The sequence below is a fragment of the Leptonychotes weddellii genome, chromosome 4 (genome assembly GCF_054177405.1).
Source record: "Leptonychotes weddellii isolate Sample4059 chromosome 4, ASM5417740v2, whole genome shotgun sequence".
Classification (NCBI taxonomy): domain Eukaryota; kingdom Metazoa; phylum Chordata; class Mammalia; order Carnivora; family Phocidae; genus Leptonychotes; species Leptonychotes weddellii.
This window is the reverse complement of record NC_138372.1, coordinates 26,825,722-26,844,933: the sequence shown is the minus strand read 5'-3', so window position 1 is coordinate 26,844,933 and position 19,212 is coordinate 26,825,722. Positions and strand designations below refer to the sequence as shown.

Below are 19,212 nucleotides of genomic sequence, written 5' to 3'. Positions count from 1 at the left end.
TGACTTGACCTGCTTGCTAGTTCTTTGGTGATCCTGTCTGTCTGTTTCTTCCGCAAGATCCCTCCTTGACTAAGAAGTGGCTAATATGCTCATGTACTCCAACACCAGGTAGCCAAGATTTGGGTGGCATTGAGCAGCTGCCCTGAGGTCTGGATCTGGTATCCCGAACGGAAAGACCTAGGGGAGCCAAGGAGGCAGTGATCCGCCCACAGGCACGATTGTCTGAAGGCCGGAGCCTGTTCCAGAACAGGATTTCTCTGGAGGCTTCCTTTGGCCCTCAGCACTCAGACCTTCAGTTTGTCTGTCTATAATCCGCTTGTAAAAATCCCAACTCCGGAACTGCGCCTTCCCTCACGCTCCTTTGTTGCCCTGGTCATCTCCACAGCAGTAAGCTCTCACCACCCCTGCCCTTGTGGCACGTCACTCTGGGTTGGTGTTTTCCCTCCTGGTTTAACCATCCCTTCCGGCAGCTCCTCACCTGTTCGTTTGTGCTTTGACTCCTCCTGTTGCTTAAAACCCCAGTTGGACAACCTCTCCAGGGACTGAGCTTCTGAAGCACAGTGAGTGGATAATTAAATCTAATTGAGCAACTAGAAACACTGAATACCAAAAACTGGCCCAGACTGCAAGGAGACCCTGCCATTTGGGAAGAGAGTTGAACAAAGCCTTGGAAGTGGGAAACGTGGAGAGGGCGCTTCCGTCCAGCCTTCCTGTTGGCGCAGTAGCAGCACTGGGGCTCCCAAGGAATGAACCTGCTGCTTTCCAACTGTCCCGTCCCTCAGAGCCTCCTCTTCAGGACTGGGTACCTGGATTCCGGGGTACGTGCAAGAACCTGTATTGTACCACGTGGAGGGGAGGCAGGACCGGGTTCTGAGGAGTCCTGCCGTCACCCTTGCCCAGGTAACTGCCACCCAGCGAACTGTGCACCACAGCAGCCCTTGAGGAACCCTGGGGCTCTTCCCTGTCACAGCTAAGGATTCTTTTCTTCTTTGTTATATTCATCCAAATATTTTTTAGTGCCATCTGTGTCCCAGCTGGCTTTATAAACCTTGAGGATTAGGTGGAGGTGAGATGGTGAGTGGGAGCAGAACCAGCGGTATGGAGGCTCAGTGACCACCTGGACAGGGAGAAAGCCCTCCGGCCAACTCCACCAGGCCCGAGGGGCACGGAGTTAGCAGCGGAGGTGCGGACAGACTGGCAGAAGTGGTTCTCCCAGAGGTAACTCCTTGAAATCTGGCCTGCAGGGGCTCTGCCATAGCAAGAACAGGGCTCCCACTCAACGACCTGACCAGGTTTGGGCAGGAGCAGGATGGTTCCTTCTCAGCTTACAGCAGTAATCCTTAATCTTGGCGGGTTCCTAGATTCCTTTGGAAATACAAAGATAAAAATTGTGGACTTTCTCCCCAGGAAAATACATGTACATAGATACTTTTGCACACCACTTGAAGCGTTCATGAATGCTCAGAAGTCCATTCTTGGTTCCTGAGTCTTAATCTCTCCCTTAGACATGGAGTCCGAACGTCCACCTCCTGGTGGAGACCATGGCGCTTCCTGCTGAGAACAGGTGACAGCTCCCTCTTCAAGGAGGAAGGCTGCTCATCAGGGAAGGGAGTCCAGGCAGGAAGCTGCCAAGGAGTCATTCCTGGGCTTGTCCCCCAGACTGGTCCTGCTGAAACCAGAAGCTGATCCTGGGATGAAACTCCCAGAAACAGGAGTCTCCTCAGTCCCACCTCTGAGAGGAAAGCCCATCATCGATCTGTGTCCAGACACAACTGGCCATCCCTTTCCTCCACTTTCTTTCTGTTCCCTTCCCTGGGGTCAACTTGAGCGGGAAGGCTTCACAAAGAAGAGTACCCTAAACATAACCAATGTGTTGGGGAAGTGAGGAGCAGACATAGTTCTGGGATTTTTCTCCTCCCTCTGCATTATTTTATCCTTGGGACGATGGCTACCCCTCATTGTTCAGATCCTGTTAGCAGCCTCACCTCAGAGTTCTCATGGTGGGAATGGACCTGTGGTCTCTCCCCACACACCACCCTTACTACTACCAGCCAGCCTGAGTTCTCCCATTCTAGGTGGGTTCTGGAAGGACACGGCCTCCCCTCCTTCCTGTCATTCCCGAGTTTCTGATCTCTCTACCTGCCAGGTTTCTGATCTACACAAAGAGGCATGTCCCAGCAGGACCCTGGGATGGGGGTCCTTCAGTCTGCCCTTGCTGCCAATTGGCTTTAATTTCTCCCTCCAGCTACAGTCTAGACATCCTTTGGCTGTGCTCCCTTCTTTTGTCTGTGGCCCCTGTGTCCGCAGCGGCGGCAGTGTTGGAAGGAATCCCCAGAGCTGACAAGTGATTCCGGGGGCTGCATCATGCGCACATGCTCCCTGCCCTCCATAGCTTCAGGTGTGCAGGTAGGTCAATGGCTGGGAGAGTGCTGGGGCACAGGGAATATTGGGAATATTCTCTCTAGTCATGGGAGAGGTGCACAAATTAAAGTAGATGGGCAAGAACCCAAAGTAATGCAGATTAGGAGCTAACCAGCCAGGCTTTCTGATTCTGCTGAGGGTCTGGCCCCCTCACACTCTTGAGTTGTCCCTCCAGCCTCATCTACCCAAACCAGGGAGGAGGAAAAAAGGCCCATGTGGGAGGCCCTTCCTTTCACATGGACACAGACTTCTGGAGAGCCTCTGGGCCCTTCTCTTAACCTGTTCACCTTTGGAAACAGTTCCCCTTGGAGAGGTGTTGATGGGAGAACTGCTTCTTGCTTGTGGTGTTGGGAGGGGAGGGAGCAACAGAGGGGCTGAGGCACCTGGCGGTAAGAAGCGGTGAAGGTAGGGGCGCCTGGCTGGCTTAGTACCTAGAACATGTGACTGTTGATCTCAAGGTCCTGAGTTCGAACCCCATGTTAGGAGTAGAGATTACTTACAAAAGGAAAAAATTAGCAGGGGTGAGGGTAGAGAGACGTGGCCCCTACTGCCAAGCCTCACATCAGCACCTTGGATACCGACCACTGTCCTGTTCGTGCAGCCCTCAGCTGGGTCGGTCGCGCTCTAGCTCCTGTAGCACCTCGGCAGCAGTCTGTGGCCAGCAGTAGCTGTCCTCAGCCTGGGGACCCCAGCCCTTCCCGGACTCCGACCAACCCTAACTCATGACTGTTGCTGGACCCTGGGACTGCCCCTCCTTTTCTCTGACCTCATGACCTCTTTCACTTGACCTTTTCTTGACCTGGGACCCTTCAGCTGGTTGCTCCCTGCAGTGGTCCCCTCTCTCCTCCTCCTTCTCTCCTGCTGGTCTTAACTGGTAGCCCAGAACCTGGGGTGAAGTCAGTTGACCCCTGCTCCTGTCCAGGAGGAGAGAGCCTCCTGATGCCTTCACCCCATGGAAATGGGGCCACAGTGTTCAAACCTGTCCACAGATATGCACAGCTTCTCCTGCTTCAGAGAGATGTGCTACCAGGGAGGCAAAGTTCTCCAAAGAGCAGAGCACGGGGAGCATGGCTGTGAGGTGAGGGGCCGGGTGGGGCTGCTGCTGACCCTGCATGCAGTAAGGTCCTGGGGAGAGAGATGCTGACAGGTGGAAGAGGAGTCAGTGGTTGGGGTTGGGGCAGAGGGTTGAGCTTGGTCAGGACTGGCCATCCCTGCTCCTCCCAGACTCTGGGCACTCTCTTCCAGCTGATTTGACTCAATGCTGCCCACTACAGGGCCCAGTGCAGCCTCACTTAGAACAGGGGAAATGAAACCAGTCCCAGTCCTTGCCTGTGGGCCAACAACTGGGCCGCCAGCCCAGACCCTTGCTCTTTGCAGGGCTGCAGTGGCAGCCCGCTCTCTCTGCTTGGCACTTAGTGAGCTGGCCTCTGCTGAGCAGGCCCACCAGCCTGGGGCCAGAGCCCCTCCTCCATTGCCCTGACTCTCACTCCTCCCATTGGCCCCGTGAGCTCTGAGCCCCACCCCACCGCTCCCAAGCCCCAGCCTTAACCACCCACTAGCCCCCAACTCTGAACCCCACTCTTTGAAAGGCCCTCAAGTCTGAGGTCAGTTTTCACCAATCCTCAGCCTCTAGCAACACCCTAACCTCTGAGCCTGGTCAGGCTGATCCTTACCTTTGAGATCTACTCTTCTCATCACTCCCCAAGTCTGAGATTTGTACCTTTGGTTCCCTACCCCCTCCAGATTCCCCCTCCCCCCACTTCCCCCTCTCCACACCAGCACTTCCCTCCCCACAAAACAGTGCTGGTCCAGGGTGGCAGCACGGTGGGGAGTTTCAGGTTGTGATTGCCCCACCCCCCACACGAACCATTTGGGGTGGAGAGCTGGGACTTTGCAGAGGGTTACCATCCCATCCCACTCCCTGCAGCAGACCGACGGACCGTTACTGCACTTCCCCAGGCAGCCCTGCTTGGCTCCCAGGCCTAGGCCACCTGACCATTCTAGAGGACAAGCTGCTTCCTGCTATACTCCTGGTGACCCCCAAGAGGAACGTGGCTCCTTCACACCTGCCTGTTCTGGGAGGCAGGGACAGAGTGGGGGCTCGGACCAGCGGACCAGCAGACAGATGGACAGACACGTGAGGCTCCAGCCCCGCTTCTGTGCAGCATTCACTCCCTGTTCAGCCTGAACAGAGTTCCCCGCCCCTCAGCCTGCCCTCCACTTTCCCTTGCAGGGGAAAATCTGTGCCACCTTCTCCTGCCAAGGTAGTGACTGCTTCAAAGGGCAGAAAGCTGTGACCATGTGCCCCAAGGGCTTGGACTTCTGTGAGGTGAGCCCTGGGAGTGCTCCAAAGATTGCGTTGCTGTCCTTCCGCAGAACTGCACGCCTTTCTCCTCTCGCCTGCACAGAGCGGGTCAGCCTCTGGATCTGGCTGGAGCTAGAGCTGCTGGGGGCCAGGCTGCCCGGGGTCCAGCAAGCTTGACCCTCTCAGCTCTGCATTATACCAAATCCAGGGCAGCAGCTGGGATTTTCCAAGTCTCCATGACATGCTTCCTTGTTTCGGGTCACCCTGTATGTTCTCTGGGGACTGGCCGGCTGACCTCGTGGGGAGGGAGCTGCGGGTCCAGGGAGGTTCAGCTCAGCCCTAGGCCCACTTAACACTTTCTGCCTCGGTGAGTGGGGGCAGGGGCAAGTGGAGTACGAATGGTCCCATCTCTTCTTGCAGCTGAACTTGTCCAGCTCAGGCTATGCTGCGGGCTGCAGCCAGGCCTGCATGGCAGGGACCCCCGGGGGTCCCAGGGCTGTGGCTCAGCCCTGCTGCCAGGAGTGCCGCCAAGCCTCAGCCTCAGGCAACGGCCTCCAGCTTCACTAGGAATCTTCACTAGGAGCCCCCTGAGCTGGGCCATGGCTGGGACCATGCTCCTGCTCCTCCATTCTGCCCTGCTCCCTTCCCACTCCCCTAGCTAGGCCCAGCAGAACCAGGGAGCTGCAAGGTCCTGCAAACCCCCAGTCCCACCCCGGCTCTGATTCCTGCAGCTGTATCTTCAGTGAAAAGGATTTGTCAAGTCCACAGCCTGGGTTCCAGGATCCTTACTTCTCCCTCCCAGGGCCTGGGCCTGAACTTGGTGCCCTCCAAGAGGACAGGGCCTCAGCCCCAGTCTCAAGGAGAGGCTGGGGGTCGTCTGGAAAACAGAACCTCCCTCCTGACCCCCATCAAATGGGAGGACTCCAAAGTCTGGCCCGGTCCACTTTTCCCAGACCTTCCTCCCCAGCTTTTATCATTAAGTGTGGGGCTGGAATTGGGGTTCCCCTGCTTTCCTGGTGACCCCACCCCCTTTATCTCCAAGGGTCTGAATCAATTCACTTTCTCCTCATCCCCGAAGTAACTTTGAAATCAAATTCAAATAAACTTGAACTCCATTTGAGTTGTGGATTTCTGGCAAAAGGAGAAGATTGGGAAGAAGGTGCCATCTGTTTCTGGAAGATGTTTACATAGGTAGAGTTGGACTGGCCATTAGGGCAGCAACTCCCAGCTTAGTGAAAGAGAAGGTGGCACTGGTTTGAGGTCACAGTGGCCACTCCTTCCCCAACACTGACCCTTTAGTTTGGGTCAAAGCTTAAGAGAAGGTGTATACATTAGGACAGTTCATTAATTCGCTAATTCAGTAAACACATTCTGAGGGCTGACTGTGCCAGAAACTGTGCAGGGTGATATGGAAAAGACATCGCCCCGTCCTCAGGGAGCTTACAGCTTACAGTGACATAGCCAATAGGGTGAGAGACTGGTCCTGGACTCCCGTATCCGAGCTGGCCCCTTTTGTCCATCTGGGGCAAACTCCTTATCTTAGATGCAGAAATCAAGGCCCAAAAGGAGAAAATCTGTAAATTGGGGGAGGGGGCTTCAGAGCAATAGGCTGTCTTGAGAGCTGAGGGGCTCCCTCCCATGTCCTCTCTCCTCCCAGAGGAGGAGGGGAGGTGGAGGGTTGGGTCTCTGCATGGCAGTGCACATGAGCAGTGTTACCCCTTTGCAAAGCACACTCACATTCATTGTCTTCCAGCAGTCCCATGAGGCGAGCAGGACCAGATGCTCCCGTCACGCACACATCACACACACGGGAGAAGGGAGGAAAGGTGGCAGTGTGTGGCAGGGTCAATGCACGGAAGCTGGAGCGAGACCAGCTGAGCCCAATTTTGCCACTTGCTAGCTGCAGGGCCTTGGTCACACTGTTTAACCTCTCTGATCCTCAGTTTCTCCACCTGGGAAACAGAGGTGTTGGTTCTTCAACAGTGCTGTTCTCCTTTAAGCTAGGACAAGGTAGTTCTGTGGGGAGAAAGCGTTCCAGTCAAGGCCAGAGCTGGCCAGCGTGGATGGAAGTTGAGGATGGAATAGAGGAGAAAATGAAAATGCATTCTTTTTTCCCTTAAGGCAGACGTGGCCATCTTCCTTCCGTGCCCTGGGCGAGGAGCTCTGGCCCCATGACTTGGAGGGCTGGGGTGGAAGTTAGATCAGTCACTAAGAAAACCTTTCTGGAATCGGGAGCCCAGGGTAGCCCAGGACCTAAAGAGTTAATGGGGGTGGGGAGCCCCCCCCCCCCACACACACCAGCGCCCCCGTGATTGGTGCAGGCATGCTGGGACTTGCAGGCTGGCTGACCATCTTGTGGCGCAGGGGCTGCTGGGAAACGTAGTCACTAGCCGGCCAGGGCCGCGGTGTCCCACTACCCAGCAGTGACAGCTCGGGAGGTAGGTGGCAATGGCAGGGGGCTGGGAGCAGGTACGGAGCAGGGAAGCCAGGGCAGGGCTGGGCAAGAGGGAGTGGGCAAACTGAGGGCTGAGACCCTTGTCCTGTGGCTGTCAAAACCGGACACCCCCTGGCCTGTGGCTGATGCAATGAGGCCTGCTGGGCGGGGCGGGGGGGGGGGGCAAGGAGCAGTGGGATGTTTTTTCCTGTCTCCAAGGAAAGAAGAACAGGACTGGGGTCCTTGTCCAGGATGAGACACCGCCCTTCCTGAGAACAGGACGTTTCCCCCAAAACCCATGCAGACACACCACGGACACCTCCCAGAGAGGTGCCACCAGGACTACTACTGCTCCCCAAAAAGGGAGGCAGAGCCCTATCCCAGGGGCAGTGGGACCGTGTCTCCATCTCCAGTAATGGGACAAGGCACCCACCTTCCAACTAGTTGACAGGACCCCACTCAGAAACAACTGGATGCCCTTCCAGACAAAGGGTGGTACAACAAATTGTACATCCCTCCAGGGCCAAAGGGATGGCCCCTCTCCCTAGAAACTAAAAGTCCCATCTAAGGAGGAGGAAGAGGAGAGTCAGGCCTCCTCTACCCTCTCCCTGTACAAGGGCCCCTCCTCCCTGCCCCCCAGCCCTCTGAGGCAGCTCCATCACCTCCTGGGTAACTTGTTGACCAAAGGGGGCTCCTATCTGCTGTCTCCCCAGGGTGTGTCTGCCCAGCAGGGCCCAGCATGGACCAGTCTGTGGCGATCCAGGAGACCCTGGCTGAGGGAGAATACTGCATCATCATATCCTTCCCAGCACTGAGCTCCCAGCCCCGGCACCCTCCCTGGCCCTGGGAGGTGGAATGGACCGTGTCTCTGTGTCTATCTGCTCTCCTCCCTCTCTCTGTGCCATCAGGGGAGAAGGAAACCAGTATTTACTAAGTACTTGCTCAGTGCTGGACTCTTCCCAGTGCTTTAAATACTGTTATGCTCCCAACCTACTGTGAAGTTGGGTGTTATCATCCCCATTTCACAGATAAGGAAGGATCAGAGAAGTGAAGTGACTTGCTCAAGGTCACACTGAATCTGGATGAGCAACGGAAGGACAGGGAAGGTGGGCTGGGCTGGGCTGGGCTGGCAGAGGCCTGGCCTGGGGTTTCGTTTTGGCTTCCCTTGACCCTACGCAGCAGGCAGTACAAGGTGTGCTGTGTGAGGGAGAAAGCAGGCAGAGCCGCCTCCTGGGACTCGTGCGCCACCGTCGGAAACGTGGCCAGGAACATGCGTAAGTGAGGGGTTTGGTCCTTGCTTGTCGAGCCTTGGGATTATTCTTCACTGTACCCTCCAGCTGGACTTCAGCCATCCCTCTGGGGTAGAGTCTAAGTCTTCTAGATTAATTATAATAATGATACTTAACATGGTTTGAACACTATATTCTAAGCCCTTCATCATGTGTATTAGCTCATATAATCCTCAAAATCTGATGAAAAAACTCCTCAGGCATAGATGACTTAATGTGCTTGTCCAGATCTTGAGTCGCGTGGTCTTTCTGCCTGGGTTCAAATCCAGGTTTTATTACTTCTGTTTTTTTTAAGATTTTTATTTATTTATTGAGAGAGAGAGAATGATAGAGAGAGAGCATGAGAGGGAGGAGGGTCAGAGGGAGAAGCAGACTCCCCGCCACCGCGCAGGGAGCCAGATGTGGGACTCGATCCCGGGACTCCAGGATCATGACCTGAGCCGAAGGCAGTTGCTCAACAAACTGAGCCACCCAGGCGCCCCAGGTTTTATTACTTCTGAGCCACATGACCTTTTTTTCTTTTTGTTTTAGAAAGAGAGTGTGAGAGCGAGTGGGGCAGGGAGGGGCAGGGGGAGAGGGAAAGAGAATCTTTTTTTTTTTTTTAAAGATTTTGTTTATTTATTTGACAGAGAGAGGCACAGTGAGAGAGGGAACACAAGCAGGGGGAGTGGGGGAGGGAGAAGCAGGCCTCCCGCGGAGCAGGGAGCCCGATGTGGGGCTCGATGTGGGGCTCGATCCCAGGACCCTGGGACCACGACCTGAGCCGAAGGCAGACGCTTAACGACTGAGCCACCCAGGCGCCAGGAAAGAGAATCTTAAGCAGGCTCCACAAGGCCCCAGGCAGGGTTCTATCTCTGAGAGCACGCCCTGAGCCAAAATCAAGAGTCCGACACACCGACTGAACCATTCAGGCACCCCCTGAACCACGTGATCTTGAGCAAGCAACCTCTGTACTTCAATTTGTCCAGATTAAAGATTAGAGTGAGTTAGTACCTGTAAAATGTTTCAAACACTGTGAAGGACATAGAAAGTACCCAATAAATGTTGCTAGTAATGCCTACATGTTACACAGAAGCAGAGAGAGTATGAAGACTACTTATCAAAGGTCTCAGAGCCAGAAAGTGAACCTCACGATCTCAGAGCTGGGAGGGAGGGGCATGAGACATTTTCTAATCTACCACCCTCAATTTACAGGTAGCAAAACTGTGGTCAGAGAGGGAAGGGGGTGGCCGGGATTGTGCTGTTGCTGTTACACACAATGGATAGATGACGCACATGTTTTACTCACAAAGCAGGGGCGCCCCCAAAATAAGACACATTCAGCTTTGAGGACCTATCCATAGAATTGCAGTCTCTGATGGGCACCATGGACAGAGAAGGCATGAGGATTGTGTATAGCTAGGCACCCCCAGCATGACCCTAGGAACCAAGGAGGGAATGTGAGCACCCAAGGCCTCCCTGATGGGCCTGAGGGACGGCCAGTGGGCCCTGTCTTCACTGCTGCTTCCTGCCCTTAGTCTCTTCATGTATATGCACCGGAGGATGGCCATTACGGGGGACGATGTCTCTTTGGACCAGATAGTGCCAGTCTCACGGGATTTTACGCTGGAAGAAGGTGCCACAGGGCTGGGCGGTATGAATCCCTCTTCTCTGGGTCCCTGGGTCATGTCTGCCCTTGCAGGGGCTAGGGTGCCCAATGGCTAAGGGCCTTTCCGTTTCCCTCCCCACAGTGTCCCCAGAAGGCGAACTCTACATTCTTGGTGAGTGGTCCTTTCAGCGTGAGTCCCAGCTGGGGCAGGGGGTAGAGGAGCTGCAGAGAGAAGAATGGTGTGAAGTAAGAGCACTCTGATGTCCTTCCCGTGGCAAGCACGACGCTGGAGGATCAAGCCCGCCCACCTCTCTGGCCTGGGTTCCATCATTCTCCTCCTCCTTGCTGTGCTTGGAATCCTCTGGATGGCTTCCCATCACCTCAAACATGACACCACCGAGCCCCTGTACATGCTGTTCCCTCTTCCTGAAAGCCCCCACCCCTCCTTTCACTTAGCCAACTCATCCTTCAGGGCTTCAGTTCACACTTTGCTTTTTTCCAGGAAGCTTCTGTTGAGCCTCCTGAAATTGTCCAAGCCTCACTGATACCCGTTCCTTTTTCTCATCCTCGCCAGGTCTCTGTCATTCACGTTGATTTAATTATCGGTGGTGAACCAGTTTAATGCTTACCTCCTTTGCCAGACTGTAGTAATGGCAGTGGTAATAACAACAGAAATGAATGTTTAATCCCTGGTCGTCTTGTGCCAGGCACTGTGCTAAGAGCTTTATGGGCATCATATGCTGCTTTCCTCACAACTCCATGAGGTTATCAATGCTCTCATCCCTATTTTATGGAAGAGGTAACCGAGGCCCAGGGAAATTAAGTAACTTAGTAAGTGGTGGAACCAGGTTTCAAACCCAGAATCCAGACACTGGAGGCCACCCTCTTGATCACGGTGCTGGATTGCTCCTACTCACTTAGTAGTTCAGCACATTTGTGGGTGCTCACCATGAGCCCACAGGCTGCTGGGGTCATGCTATGAGCCCGCAGACAGGCTGTGTCCATTCTCTTCACCATGGTATTCCCAGGACCTCGCTCATGCCTGTCATAGTCAGGTGGACCATGGATAGACAGACAGCCGCTCTTGTCTGCCTCCATGTGCTTTTCCTTCTGCTCAAGGAGGGAGAGACCACAGGTTAGAGAACTTGTTCTCTCCCAGCCCCATCTAGGACTCTTGTGGCAAGTCTTCCTGACTGTTAGAACCTTGGTCCACCCCCTCCGTGGAGCGAGGAGGATGTTCTTTTGTAGCTCAGGGTACAGAGATTCCCTTACGGCCCAGTAGCAGCCTTGGGTGAACTGCTTTATGGCCGAAGGAGCCTTGGGATCTCCATTCTGGGGCCGCGAGCCTTAGCACTTGGTTCCTGGAGGCCAAGGGCTCAATTCCCACCTCCTCTGTGCAGGTTCAGATGTGACCGTCCGACTGGACACAGAGGAGCTCAGCCTCGTGTTCCAGCTGCCCTTTGGTTCACACACCAGGATGTTCCTCCAAGAAGTTGCCAGGGCCTGTCCAGGTAGGTAAGACCCCAGGTTCTCTGGGGTGGGGGCGTTGGCTGGGCACTGACCTACCCTGCTGCCAGTTGACTTTCCACCCTTTGGCCTCACACTCCACAGTTTCTGTGCCCTCTCAAACCTGCTGGCCTGAAGCCACAGTGCCCTCAGGCTGTGAGCCAACCACCTGTTTGCATTTCTGGTTTCCCATTTCCAGACCTGAGTTTTAACTCCAGCAGAGCCCCCTTTGTCCTCCTGGTTCTGGGCAGGGCTGCACAGGATAGGCTGTGATTCTGATGTAGAATCTTTTACAAGTTAGCTGGGTCTGTAGCTTCTAGAGGCCCATCTTTCCTGTCTCTGGCAACCACAGATGGGACCAAGAGAAGTCTGGCACATGGGCTCTCCTGCCCTTGAACCCTGCTCTCTCTCCCACTGCAGCTGAGGAAAGAGTCTAGCTTTGGCTTAGCAGTGAGAGGTTAGTGGCTTCTGGGGCAGAATTTGTTTGGATCAGGATTTCAGCCAGGCAGGTAAAGGAGAGTTTTTACAGAACAGAGGATTAGCCACAGAACATGCAAATCCGAGCCACCAGGTGCTGGGCTTAGGTGTTACCCAACACTGTTACTTGTTTCCTTTCCAGCCAGCACCTTGTCTCTGTGGGAATGGGGCAGGGGGTGCCTCCCTCCCATCGTGGTCTCACCATAGACACTGAACCTCCAGGGGGCTCCAACTTAGCTACCTGGTGTGCCAGGAAGGAGACTGGCTTTGGGTGCAACCTGGCATATGTGGGAAAGGAAGTAGAAACAAGATTACAGAGCCTTGAATGCCTGGTTAAGGGGTTTAAAGTTTATTCTATGAGCGGGGGGAAATTTGTCTCCAAAGCTTCAACTCATAAGGATAACTCATCTTACGATTATTATTAGTAGATGTACGAGGGGTAACAATAGTAAACAAGCAAAGAGCATGGACCTTGAAGCTACACAGCCCCCTTGCCTTTGAAACTATCTTTGCCGATCCCTAGCTGTGTGTGACTTGGGGCAAACCACCTTTCACCTCTCTGAACCTTGGCTTGTAGATTTGTGCATGTAAAGAATATCTTCCTCACGGAGTTGTGAGGGTTAAATGGCATAACACATGTGAGAGTGCCCAGCACATAGTAGGAGCTCAGAAACTGTTTCTTCCTTCTGTACAAGAGGGTCCATAACTTAGCTAACGTTCATTGTTGACGTAGTGTGTGTTTCACCCCGTTCTAGGAACTTTTCACACATTATATTGTTTTCCTTACTGCAGCCTTACAAGGTAGGTATCAGCAACCTCTCCATTTTACAGATCAGGAACCTGAGGCTCAGAGAGTTTAAGTGTCTTGCTTGAGGTCACAGCTGGTGAACCCATGCAGCCAGGATAAGACAGGACTAGATAGTCTCCTCCAGAGCTTGAGCTCTTATGGGTTTTGTTTGCCTGTTTGTTTGTTTTACAGGATTTATTTATTTATTTGAGAGGAGAGAGCACGAGCAGGGGAAGGGGTGAGGGGTAGGAGGAACGGAGGGAGAGGGACAAGGGACCAGCAAACTCCCCACTGAGCACGAAGCCCATTGCGGGGCTCCATTGGGGCTCCATCCCATGAGCCTGAGATCATGACCTGAGCCCAAGTCAGACGCTTAACTGACTGAGCCACCCAAATGCCCTGAGCTCCTGTGTTTCGATGCAGAATCTTTTATAAGTGCTTTCTTTTTTTTTTTTTTATTTTAAAGATTTTATTTATTTATTTGAGAGAGAGGATGAGAGGAGAGAGAGAGAGCACATGAGAGGGGGGAGGGTCAGAGGGAGAAGCAGACTCCCTGCCGAGCAGGGAGCCCGATGCGGGACTCGATCCCGGAACTCCAGGATCATGACCTGAGCCGAAGGCAGTCGCTTAACCAACTGAGCCACCCAGGCGCCCTTATAAGTGCTTTCTAAGCTTATGCCACCTTATCCCATATAAACGGTTCTGTGAGGAAAGACTTCGGGGGAGGTGATGTGTAAGCTGAGAGCTGAAAGATGAATGAGGTTTTTCCTAGGCAGGCAACAAGGGGGAAAGGGCTGTCAGAGGGAAGAGCAGGTTGTTGGGTGGGATTGAACTTGGGGTAGGAAGGTGTGGAAGGAGCTGAGCCAGGAGAGGCCAGCAAAGACAGCTGAGGAAGGGTCTTGGACTTTGCCCTCCAGCTCGTGGGGAGCTGTAGGAGTTTTAAACAAAGGAATGACAAGGTAGATTTGCATGTAGGAAAAGTTCCTCTGGCAACTGGTGCGGAAGGGGGAGAGCCTGGGGCAGGGAGGTCAATGGAAGTGTATTGCAAGGGTTCAGGTGTAAAAACTTAGGCTTGGAGGGGCGCTGGGTAGCTCAGTCAGTTGAGTGCCTGGCTCTTGGATTTCAGCTCAGGTCGTGATCTCAGCATTGTGGGATCAAGCCCCAGGTCGGGCTCCACACTCAGTGTGCAGTCTCCTTAAGATTTTCTCTCCCTCTGCCCCTCCCCGCCTCAAATAAATAAATCTTAAAAAAAAAAAAAACAGGGCGCCTGGGTGGCTCAGTTGGTTAAGCGACTGCCTTCGGCTCAGGTCATGATCCTGGAGTCCCTGGATCGAGTCCCGCATCGGGCTCCCTGCTCGGCAGGGAGTCTGCTTCTCCCTCTGACCCTCCCCCCTCTCATGTGCTCGCTCTCTCTCATTCTCTCTCTCTCAAATAAATAAATAAATCTTTAAAAAAAAAAACAACCCACAAAACTGAGGCTCAAGCTAGGGCCTGGTAATAGGGATGGGGAGGAGAGGGTACACTGGAGAACTCAAACTGAAGGAATGAAGGTGCCCCGGGGGCAGTGAGTTTGGGTTGTGTTCACATCTTTACCCCCAGTGGTTAGGACGGTGCCTGGCACCTAGTAGATACTTCATGGATATGTGTTGAATGGAAGAACAAGCTTGAGGCCAGCTGTGAGGATGCAGAGAGAGGAATCAAGGATGACTTCCCTCTTTTAGGCTTAAGTGTGTGTCTATCGGTTGTCTTCCCTACTCTGCCTTCTGGGGCCCACACTTGGGACAACCAGCAGGAACCTGCACTGAATCAAGTTCTTCTCTGAGCAGTCGTCTGGATGTGGACTTCCTCAGGGAGGGGCCCGGGTAAGAGGGGACTCTCACTGCTGAAGACTCTTGGGTGTCTACCAGCCCAACTCTTGCATTTTACAGATAACGGGACTGGAGTCCAGGATGAGGTGTGAGGTGAAAGGTGAAAGGAAATAGGTTTTCTCCACCCAGTCCTTGGTGGGTAATATGCAGCACAAAAGGTCAAGGAGTAGAAGTACCTTGGTCAAGAGACCACAGTTAGAGAAAAGAAGTAGCTAACCCGAAATGAGCACCTACTATGTCCCAGACATTTTTCTAGACATCTAGACAATGCACACCAACCATGTTCTCCTGTTCTGTCTTTTGAGCAATACTAAAGAGTAGATATCCTGTTTTATAGATGAGTAAACTGACACAGAGAAGGTAAGTAGCTTACCCAAGGTCATTCATCAATTGAAGTAATATGACAAGGTTTGGAACCCCAGGTTCTAACTCATGCCCACCGGGTCCAGAGATTTCAATTCAGATCCCAGCTCTGCCACTTCCTAGTTGTGAATGTGAACAATATATTTTATTTCCTTAGGCCTTGGCTTTATCATTTGTACAATGGAGATATGAACCTGCCTTCCCTACTACTCCAAGAGTTTTGTGAGGATCAGATGAGGCCCAGGATGGGCTAACAGTATGTTAATGCTGAAAAGAATTTTAAAAGCTGTGTCTGGTGGTGCCACACTGGGGCCTGGAACCCAAATTTCTTCATTTATGATACCCTTGCAAATCCAATTCAGTTCGGTTAGGTTCATGCAGTTCTACAAGAGCAGGCAAAAGAGCATAGGAAACCAAAAGCGTTTGGGGCTCAGACAGACCTGGGTTTGAGCGAAAGGCAGAACCACTCGAGAATTTCTAGGAAGGAGTGGCAATCTGCTTAAGGGGGAACCAGAGGACTTGTCTTTGAGAGGACTTGTCTTGAAGGCGTATCCCATAGCAAGCACACTGCTTTTACTTAGAGTGTGTGTTTATTTGGAGTAGTTTACAAGTTGCTGACGGAGATTATGGGCAATAAAAGCACCCAACCCACTCCCTACTACTGACAGCTATTTGAATTCCCACGTCGCGACCTTAGACTTAAGGTCTCTGAGCTCAGCTGCCATGGGAAAATAGTTCCCTACCTCCTGAAGTTAGTTGTGAGGATTAAGGAGAGATACACCTATGAAGCACAGACACTGGCACATAGTTATCACGGAGGAGTGGCGCAGGTCTAGCCTGGAAGGTTACTTTTGTTTTCACATTTATTATTGCATTTGACTCTGAAACGCACCGAGTGCGCAGGGAGACAGGCTTAGAGACTCCCGGGAGGCTGAGCGATTTGCATACAGTCATGCAGAGGTGGAACCGGCTCTTCAAGCCCATAGCTCAGCATTCCGTCTATGTCCCCGCCACAGGTTTCGATCCTGCGACTCCGGATCCTGAGTTCCTGTGGCTGTCTCAATACAGGTGCACCCGGCCGGAGCCCGAACAGCCCACGCCGCTCGGTTGGAACTCGCCTCCAGGCACCGGGCCGCCGTGCGCCGGGATTGGCGGAGGCAGGTATCCGTCTCGAAACGGGTGGTGGGGATTGGAGAAAGTGCGGCTACGGGGGCGGGCACCTTTCTGTTTAGGGGCGGGGCTATGGGGAAGCTGGGCCTTCGATTGGCGGAGGTGACACGCGGGGTGGGCCCCTCTGGGGGCGGAGCGGGTGGGGCGGTGCGGGCGGCGTGATGAAGAGCTTGAAGAAGCAGGCAGGGAAATGTCTGCCGCCGCCGACTCTCGGGACTGCGACTCTGCAGGTCTTTGGAGGCCTGTGGGTGGCTGGGCTGGGGCTCTGGGCGGGGGCCGGCGGCGGGCCAGGCCCGCGGATGGGCACGGTCTGCGGTTTGGCCGGTGGACGCGCGGGGCAAAGACTAAGGTCCTGGCCCTCAGGAGGCGGGGACGCTGGACTGAAGTTCCGTGGGGATGTTATTCTTAGCCGGAGTGGTGAGGGCAGGCGGATGGCTGTGTGGTACTCAGGAATCTGGGAGGCTGGGGTGGTAGTGAAACTCCGTTCCTGACTCGCTGTGTGACCTGGGGCCAGTCGCTGCCCCTTTCTGAGCCTCAGTTTCTCCATCCTGACCTTCCGTGTTTGGCTTGTGTTGGGGGTGCGCTCTCCTTGACGGTGCCTTGCTTTGGGCAAGGAAGGGTGTGTGTATTGGGGCTGCCTGGCTCTCTTGTCGGTCTTCGGCCCGTGTGATAGATGGGGATGTGCACAGACCTGGAGTCCAAGAGGGCCCTGTCCACCTTGGGACCCGAGGCCAGGATGAGGTTACAGGTGAAAGGGACTAGATTTTTTTAAACCGAGCCCTTACTGGGGAATGTTGTGCAGCACAAAAGGCCAATTGTTGAGCAGGAGGTTGTTTTTTGGAAAGCGAGAGGCCCAGGGCTGAAGTGTGCGTCAGTCTGGTGCTTTGGGAGGACCTGCAGACCTGGATTTTCTGTCCAGCTCCTGGATTTTCTGCGAGGGCTCTTTGGCATGTTTTTCTCCTGGGTGTGCCCGTGCGGCTCCAGTTATGTGTGAGCTTTGGCATGACCACTGGTACCCATTCGTGCCCCTTTTCTCAGCCATTTGCGAAAGATGAAGAGTCGGTCAAGTAGCTGTGTTAAGTGTGGGCCAGCACTCCGCTTGCTCTTATAAGGCTTGGAAACTATGAGGGGCTGGGGCAAGGAGGGTGGGGATAGCATATTGCACAAAGTTTGTAAAATGAGAGGAAATTGGGTGAGCAAAGGACTTTCTCAGTGCTTATACTTTTTATTTATTGCAGCTGCCGCAAGGCGCAGTTGAGGCGCCTGATGGTACTTATAGTTTGTGTCTTTCTTGGGCTTATCTCTTCTCACTTGAAGTACTGATCTTGAGACAGCTGTTGCTTTGGTTCCCATGACATTCTGGGCTGTGGTGCTGGGACTGGTGAGAGCCTGCGACTGAGAACAGGCCCAGTGGCCACAGAAAGAGGTGGGTTGTGTTTTCTCAGCCAGCGTGCCAGCGCCAGGTTGCTGGAGTGCTTCATTCTCTAAGTGGACTGAGAGGTCTTCTGGGAGAAGTCAGGACAGCTCTGAAACCAGTTATCTGCCCCTGGGTGATAAATGCAAGGGATCTCAGAATCTTTCGTTTCTGTTCAAAAAACAAAACCTAGTCACATGCTGGTGAGGAATTATTGTCAAGGTTTTGTTTTTAGTTTTGGTTTAAAATGATTTGACCCCATCATAGTACCTACAGTAAGTGGGGTTATGCTATTAATTGCTAAGTTGCTCATGTTAAAATTGGTAAGAGATGGCGCCAAGCCCCCGGTTCTGTCTCTCATCTCTGTTTCCAGAGTTGCTCTGGCCTCAGAGGAGAGTCACTCTCTGGGTCTCCTCTGGATGTTCTGGATAGTCCAGGCCCAGAAACAGGTAGTGGATTTGGTTCTTTCCATATGCATATGATCAAAATACCCACTTCCTGATAGCCTGAGGAACCGACCCGAGGCAAAAGGCTGCTTTAAAATGCTACTCGTGATGCACTTCAGGAGAAACAGGGCTCCCTCAAGGAGCTGACAGTCTAACCGAGAGGGGTCTGACAGATGTGATGTTGAAATGTTGCGGACTCTGCTGGAGGAGTGGTAGCCTGTTCATCTGATTCTCTTGGGCTAAAGACATTGCACTGGCCTCAGACAAGTAGCTATCACAGGTGGGGCTTTTCTGCTTCTTCACTTATTTGCTCTTCTCTATGGAGCTTTTTCTTTCCTTAAAAAGAAATAAGGACAAATGCCTTCTTATTCCTATCCAGCAAGTGAAGGTGCTCTTATCCAGAAAACCCCTTGAGGGATCCTCCTTAGGCCTCCGTACTCATCCCTGTCCTTGTGTAAAACATTCACCTGCATTTCATCCTGGGCACATGCAAAGACCTGGAGCTGTGTTCTGGAAGATTCTGAGGTATGCGCTAGGAAGGGAAAGAACTACTCAGAAGTCCCAGTGGGGCTCTTCTGGGCTGATTTAACAAAGCGGTAATAACAAACAAATTTTGGTCTTTTGAAGTGGTTTTCTTATTTCCATGGTTGATTCAAAGTGAGGCAGCTTTGTAGTAACTCAAATTTCAAATGAGATGTGCTGTGAGTACTTTTTCCCCTGAACCCAGGAAACAAAGCATTAAAGTCTGTCTGGCCTGAGAAAGGAAATGTATGCTATTTATATCTCAGGGCAGCTAAAGGGTAACCTAGATCACTAGGGTAGAAGCCAGAGAGAATGTTGGAAAAATAGCCCCTGGGATGGTCAGCTCAGGGCCCCCCCACCCCCCGTCTTTCAATAAGTAAAATCTGTGTGACCAACATATCCTTTTAGTGTGGAGAAAAGGAATTCTCTTAGATGTTTCTGCAGGTAGGAATATGCCCGTCCTCTCTCTCTATCTTTGTGGGAAGCTCCACCTGATCCTAAGCAAATGAGTTTGAATCACTTTGTTTCTTTAAACAAAAGAGAACTGTGCTCCCTTTTTCTTCCTCCTTTTGTTGTTCCCTTCGCCATTTTCCCTCTTTGTCCCATTTAACCTTGTGTTTGT

At 53.0% G+C, this 19,212-nt stretch overlaps 1 protein-coding gene across 7 annotated transcripts in view; it reads left to right on the top strand.

Moving 5' to 3' along the window:
• Window positions 1-7,074: 7,074 nt before the first annotated feature.
• The window catches only part of INPP5B (inositol polyphosphate-5-phosphatase B), a 48,003-nt gene continuing 35,865 nt past the window's right edge, over window positions 7,075-19,212 (top strand). For 5 of the 7 annotated variants that reach the window (XM_081818130.1, XM_031016763.2, XM_081818133.1 and 2 more), the window contains exons 1-7: window positions 7,075-7,164; window positions 7,874-7,956; window positions 8,343-8,434; window positions 9,967-10,064; window positions 10,180-10,209; window positions 11,438-11,548; window positions 16,055-16,195. In XM_081818130.1, coding sequence (XP_081674256.1) covers window positions 7,900-7,956; window positions 8,343-8,434; window positions 9,967-10,064; window positions 10,180-10,209; window positions 11,438-11,548; window positions 16,055-16,195 — 529 coding nt within the window. In that variant the 5' untranslated portion in view covers window positions 7,075-7,164; window positions 7,874-7,899. Of the gene's footprint in view, window positions 7,165-7,873; window positions 7,957-8,342; window positions 8,435-9,966; window positions 10,065-10,179; window positions 10,210-11,437; window positions 11,549-16,054; window positions 16,200-19,212 lie in introns of those variants that run through there. The other 2 variants (XM_031016769.2, XM_031016771.2) reach the window with 2 other exon arrangements.